General features: G+C 37.0%; 1 protein-coding gene across 1 annotated transcript; it reads left to right on the top strand.

Moving 5' to 3' along the window:
- Positions 1-243: 243 nt before the first annotated feature.
- On the top strand, positions 244-5,539 carry LOC100537673 (serine/threonine-protein kinase pim-1-like). The gene is made up of 8 exons (XM_073953678.1): positions 244-660; positions 1,292-2,986; positions 3,257-3,351; positions 3,500-3,550; positions 3,645-4,023; positions 4,132-4,308; positions 4,504-4,592; positions 4,685-5,539. The coding sequence occupies exons 2-8, from the start codon at positions 2,533-2,535 to the stop codon at positions 4,694-4,696; spliced, it is 1,257 nt and encodes a 418-aa protein (XP_073809779.1). The 5' UTR covers positions 244-660; positions 1,292-2,532; the 3' UTR covers positions 4,697-5,539.
- The last annotated feature ends 233 nt before the right edge of the window (positions 5,540-5,772 follow it).

The raw sequence follows: 5,772 nt of genomic DNA, 5'->3' as shown, positions 1-5,772 counted from the left end.
AGTGATTTTATATACTGATGGTCCAGGATCAGTATCAGTTAATTTATATATTGATGGTCCAGGATCAACATCAGTGAATTTTTTATTGATGGTCCAGGATCAACATCAGTGAATTTATATATTGATGGTCCAGGATCAACATCAGTGATTTTATAAATTGATGGTCCAGGATCAACATCAGTGAATTTATATAATAATGGGCTGGTATGCTATGCTCGTTTTTTTTTTTTTTTTTTTTTTTTTGTGGTAATAAAAAGACACTCTAAAAAATGTCGAGAAACGAACAACAATTTATGTTCTACTGAAGGAAAAAATTATGTGATGGGAAGTAAATAGTCTAAGCTTCACCTGTGGCAGTAATATATATATAAACATATACATACGTGTGTGTGTGTGTGTGTGTTTTGATTTATATTTTGTAAACAGAACTTGTCGCAACCTTTCACTTGCATTGTTTTTTTTTCTAATATGAAAGTCAGTTCCCTTTAAATGTTTGATTTTTGTGTTCAGCCGCCAATTCATTTCAATTTCATTTGTATAGCGCTTTTTACAATAATTATTGTTTCAAAGCATCTTTACAAAAGGTGCACAATACTGCATTACAATCAAGTAAGTTACATTCATTTGTTCATTTTCCTTTGGCTTAGTCTCTTTTTTTTCATCAGGAGTTGAACAGCGGAATGAACTGCCAACCTATCCAGCATATGTTTTACACAACGGATGCTCTTCCAGTTGCAATCCAGTACTGGGAAACACCCACACACACATTCACACACATACACCATGGCTTATTTTGTTCATTCAATCCACCTGTACCTCATGTCTTTGGACTGTGGTTGAAACCGGGGCACCTGGAGGAAGCTCGCGCGAACAGAGAACATGCAATCTCCAAACGCCAACTGAGACGGGACTCAAACCAGCGACTTTCGTGCAGTAAGGCTACAGTTCTAATCACCGAGCCACCATGTTGCAAAGTTACAATCAAATATAAGTAACTATATAAATAATTAACCTGCAATTGTATTGCTTATAGGGGATTTCTATGCCAAGTATATTCACGACGATTAAATGTTATCTGTAACATTTACTCTGTAAGTTTTATCACATTGTAACAATAAATGTTGTTTTGAGGTAACAACACCATTACAATTATTTATCTTAGTTCTTTATCACTTTTGTTACTTTTAACGTTTTTAACTATTTAAATGGGTTGAATTTAAACTAATTAAATTTAGTAATGTTTAACTTGATGTTTAACTTTGTTTAAATTCACGCCATATAAATTGTTCACAACCACTTTACTTAAAAAAATAATCTGAATATTTTTTTTTATCTGTATATAGCATAGCGTTTTTGATTGTTCATTTGTGTTTTATAAACTACTTATAATGTGTCGTTCAAGCAGACTATTTGTTTAGACAATTTATTTGAAGAGGCCGAAATAAAATATTCCTTTTCAGACAGAAGGAAAAATCAAATAAAACAAAAGCATTTTTGAAATTTACTTTTTTACTAAGAATTTCAGCAAATAAATGTTTTAAATTATAATATTCATGTGTGAAATTTTGAAGACGAGTTATTATGGGCTAGTTTATAACATGGATAAGCAATTTGATGGAGTGGTGTTTTATGCTGTATATTGATGAATTAAAATATTTAGGCCTATATATTTTTTTCTAACGTTTTAAATAGAATTTTAAATTCCGTTTGTCATTAACAAAAAAAAATCAACACTTTAAAAAGACGTTTTGTCCTTTCTATTAATCCATTCACTTCATAAATTAATTTGTATTTTTTTGGTACATGGGGAAAATTTAACGCATTATCTCATATTAACGCAACATGTTTCCAAATATAGGGCATTTACGGATATGACCAAGCCGAAATAGTAATCGAAATGTGTGTTTTTTAACGTTTTTTGATAGGTTGCCTCCTGTGTAAAATATTTCGACAATTATTATCGACAGACAACCAACTGGACAAAACAGTCCCAATTAGTATTAAATGGCTTGAATTGGGTAAAAAACATTGTTTAGGCCTAAATTTCGTTCTTTGAACATATTTCTCCACAAATAAAAAATTGATGTAAGTTTATATGGCCTATATATCTAAATTAAAAACAAAAAGATAAAAGATAGGCTATAGCTGTCACACAAATAGGCTATGAAGTAAAACAAGAATAAAAATGCAATAATATAGCTACTGCGGTTAAATACGTATATATATATCTAACGATTTTAACAAATTATTAAAATATTGATCTATAATGTGTGTGTATTTTATATTTATATAGCTGCTTGTTTAGTTTGGCCGGAATTGTCATTGTACGGCTTTAATTATTGTGCTTGGTTTGAGGAGATTTCAAACAATAACACAAACCTGTGCTGTTGCGTCATAATTAGAATGGAACATTTAGAATGTCTTGCATTCCTAAACAGCTTCTCTGTACAGATTTGTCATTTGACTTGATTTTTCTGTCTGCATTACACGAATTCAACAGCGTTAGTGTTTTATCCAACCGCTTTTGTGATCATGGGACAGAAGAGAAAGAGAGATTGTTTTTCTGACAGCGATTGCGTTATTGCGCACAATTTCCATCATGGTGCGCAAACAAAATCCTGCCCCAACGAGGCGTTCGACCATCTCGAGCCCGTTGAGGAGAGGCGACCATCAAAAAAGATGAGGAGCGGGTCGTCTTCTACTTACTTCTCTGCTCAAAGTGTCACCTCTGAGGAGAGAAATTCGGAATATTATGATACTTTCATGGATTTCTCTGTGGAGAGTCATGAAGTTCTGAAAACTGACACCAGCAGCGGCCTGAGTCTTGACGAGGCCAGGTCTAGTTCCAGCTCCAACAGTAGCTCCAGCGGGGCGTCCAGCTCCAGAAGCAGCTGCAGCAGGTCTTCCAGCTCCAATACCAGCTCCAGCAGGACTTCCAGCTCCAACAGCACCTCCAGCAGGACGTCCAGCTCCAGCAGTCTTGAAGGTCAGGAGGTTTAACATCCTTTATCCTTTTGACCTTTAAATGATCTCAATAATGTTCATGCTGTGTTCCAACAACATGTGTTAATATAATATGTGTTAATTACTTACATTAGGTGTATTAGAATCCTTTTACTTAAATTGAGTTGGGAAGAAATATGAAATATTCAAAATAATAGACAAATGTTCTGTCAAATTATGAATTAAAATGTCAGCTTTAATCCTCTTGTTGTGTGTTCTCTTCTATAATGTTTATTCATTTTATTTTTTGCAGAAGATATTTTGGGCCGCTACAGAATTGTAAAAAAGCTCGGCCAGGGAGGATACGGGACAGTCCTTGAAGCAGTTCGTCTGACGGATGGTCTTGAGGTATATTTTACTCACTACATCTAGCAAAATATTTCTCTCAGTGTCTGTTCAAGTCTGTTTATTGTGTCACATGACATTGAAAAAGTTGAATGACTGTGATGATTTGAGCTCAGAGCAAGAATTACTAATGTTTTGTTTTGTGGATCAGGTGGCAATGAAGGTGGTCATGAAGAGCAGTGACATGGATTACCTCAGCATTGTAAGCAGCTCTCTTGGTTTTTACTTCAAAATTTGTTAATTAGAGCCAAACATGATTTTAAACATCACTGACAACAAATGTCTTTCCTCTACAGCCTGGTCATCCTACACCCCTTCCGTTAGAGGTTGCTCTAACCATTCTTGCCAACAATGGTCCGACCGTTCCTCAGATAATCCGGATGCTGGAGTGGCAGGAGAGGTCTGACTCCTACATAATGATCTTGGAGCGTCCCTCACCCTGCGAAGACCTATTTGATTTTCTGGAGCGGCACTTAGGAACCCTCAGTGAGAACATGACAAGGCACATCATGAGGCAGGTAGTGCAGGCTGCCCATATGTGCTGTCAGCGAGGGGTCCTCCATCGGGACATTAAATTAGAAAACCTCCTGATAAACAAGGAAACTCTGGAAGTGAAGCTCATCGACTTTGGCTGCGGTGACCTTCTAAAGACCTCAGCATATACAACATTCTGTGGTATGTATTGTCCTTCAAATCTGCAGTTTGAGATTTTACTTCTTCAACTCCATATTTTGAACAGCATCAGCTTTCTTACTGTCACTAATGAAGAAAATCTTTTTTCAGGGACTGAAGATTACTGTCCACCTGAATTTAAATCCAGTGGCAGGTACCATGGAAAGGCGGCAACTGTTTGGTCACTGGGGGTTCTCCTGTATGAGCTGCTGTGTGGAGAACCTCCTAAAGACAGTGACCTGGACTTGACAGACGAAAGAACTTGGATCAAATCTGGATTGTCAACAGGTGAGCTGGCCATTTATTACAGCAGAGAAAGCAAACTGTAAATCTGAATGACACACAGGAATTATTCAGTGATGTTCATCAGTTTTGGCCTTCATGTTTCAGCATCATCAAATCTTATTGTTTGGATTGTGATTATTAAAGCAAGTAGATGTAGTTCAGGTAATAATAATCAGACTCCTCCATCTTTTTCCACAGAGTGCTGCCAACTGGTCCAGTCCTGCCTGCAGAGGAGCCCCAGGAAGAGGATCGCTTTGGGGAAACTCAGCAGCCATCGCTGGTTCAAGGTATTCAATTCTACATTTACTTTCTTGAGCATTTTTATACAGGAGGTGTGTGTAACATAGAGACCAACAAATGTGTGTGTTGCTTGTTTCAGGTCACCAGATAAAGAACAACAAGAAGTTCCAGACCCCTCCATCAAGACGATTATATCATCTGATCTTCTACATCTTCTTGTCATGAGACTCAAATAAATTATTGTTTTATAAACACCGTTGTGCCTGAACGTCCTGTAATGGATTGAGGAGAAAATGTGCCTGCAAGAAGCAAACCAGAGCTGATTCTCAACACTAACCCAGTTCCAGTGCTGTGTGTCAACACTGTCCTCATCTGTCAACACTTACAGATCCTGACAAAGCTGTAGCTGTCTTAACTTTAGCTTTAGTCTCTCCATCCCGAACATGCTTTATAGAGGGACCCTCAAGAGCACAGGTGTCAAATCCAGTTTGTGTAGGGCCGCAGCTCTGCTCAGTTTAGTTCCAACCCTGCTTCAACACACTTACCTGTGGGTTTCTCACAAGCCTGAGAGACTCAATGAGTTTGATCAGGTGTGTTTAATCAGGGTTAAAGCTAAACTGTGCAGAGCTGCGGCCCTCAAGGAACTGGATTTGACACCTGTGCTCAAGGGGATCCTGAGCAGCTGCATCAACTGAACTACCTCCAAACACATGCACTTATTCAGAGGAACTGTGTTTACTGATAAATGTAATGTTTCTGCTTCGGTTTCTGCTTCTGAATTGTTTAATGCACTTTAATGTCTGTCTTGCACTGTTTGCACTTTACATCATCAGGTAGTTTACTCTTTAACCCTTGGTTCTGAGGTGTTTTGTGTTGTTTGTGTGTCTCCTACTGTTTTGTGTAGTTGTGTGTGGTTTTTATGTGGTAACTGGATAAACATGGTCTCATTTCACTGTGTACTGTTAAGATGACAATAAAGCTCTTTGCACTTGAACTTGCTCATCTCACTGTCTTCATGGTTTTAAAAAAGTGACTGTTGCAAGGTTATTTTAGTAAACAAAGACTAAAAGTAGTAGTCAAACAACTTTTACATGAACTGAAACAGAAATCAGAATAAATTAAAAAGTAAAATTAAATGATCACACTGTAATAAAAATCTAAAATATATGATCATTTTCAGATTTAATAAGCACTCTCTTTATGGTTGGAATTCTGGCTGTTTTCTCT

The sequence above is a fragment of the Danio rerio genome, chromosome 6 (genome assembly GCF_049306965.1).
Source record: "Danio rerio strain Tuebingen ecotype United States chromosome 6, GRCz12tu, whole genome shotgun sequence".
Lineage (NCBI taxonomy): Eukaryota > Metazoa > Chordata > Actinopteri > Cypriniformes > Danionidae > Danio > Danio rerio.
The sequence above is the reverse complement of the archived record's forward strand: the minus strand, read 5'-3'. Positions and strand labels throughout refer to the sequence as shown.

What these genes read in the sequence shown, in the direction of transcription:
- LOC100537673 (XM_073953678.1), top strand. Translation starts at nt 2,533, where the DNA reads ATGGGACAGAAGAGAAAGAGAGATTGTTTTTCTGACAGCGATTGCGTT. An exon ending in GTCTGACGGATGGTCTTGAG is followed by an intron (nt 3,352 to 3,499) that starts GTATATTTTACT and finishes TTTGTGGATCAG; the next exon opens with GTGGCAATGAAGGTGGTCAT. An exon ending in CAAATCTGGATTGTCAACAG is followed by an intron (nt 4,309 to 4,503) that starts GTGAGCTGGCCA and finishes CTTTTTCCACAG; the next exon opens with AGTGCTGCCAACTGGTCCAG.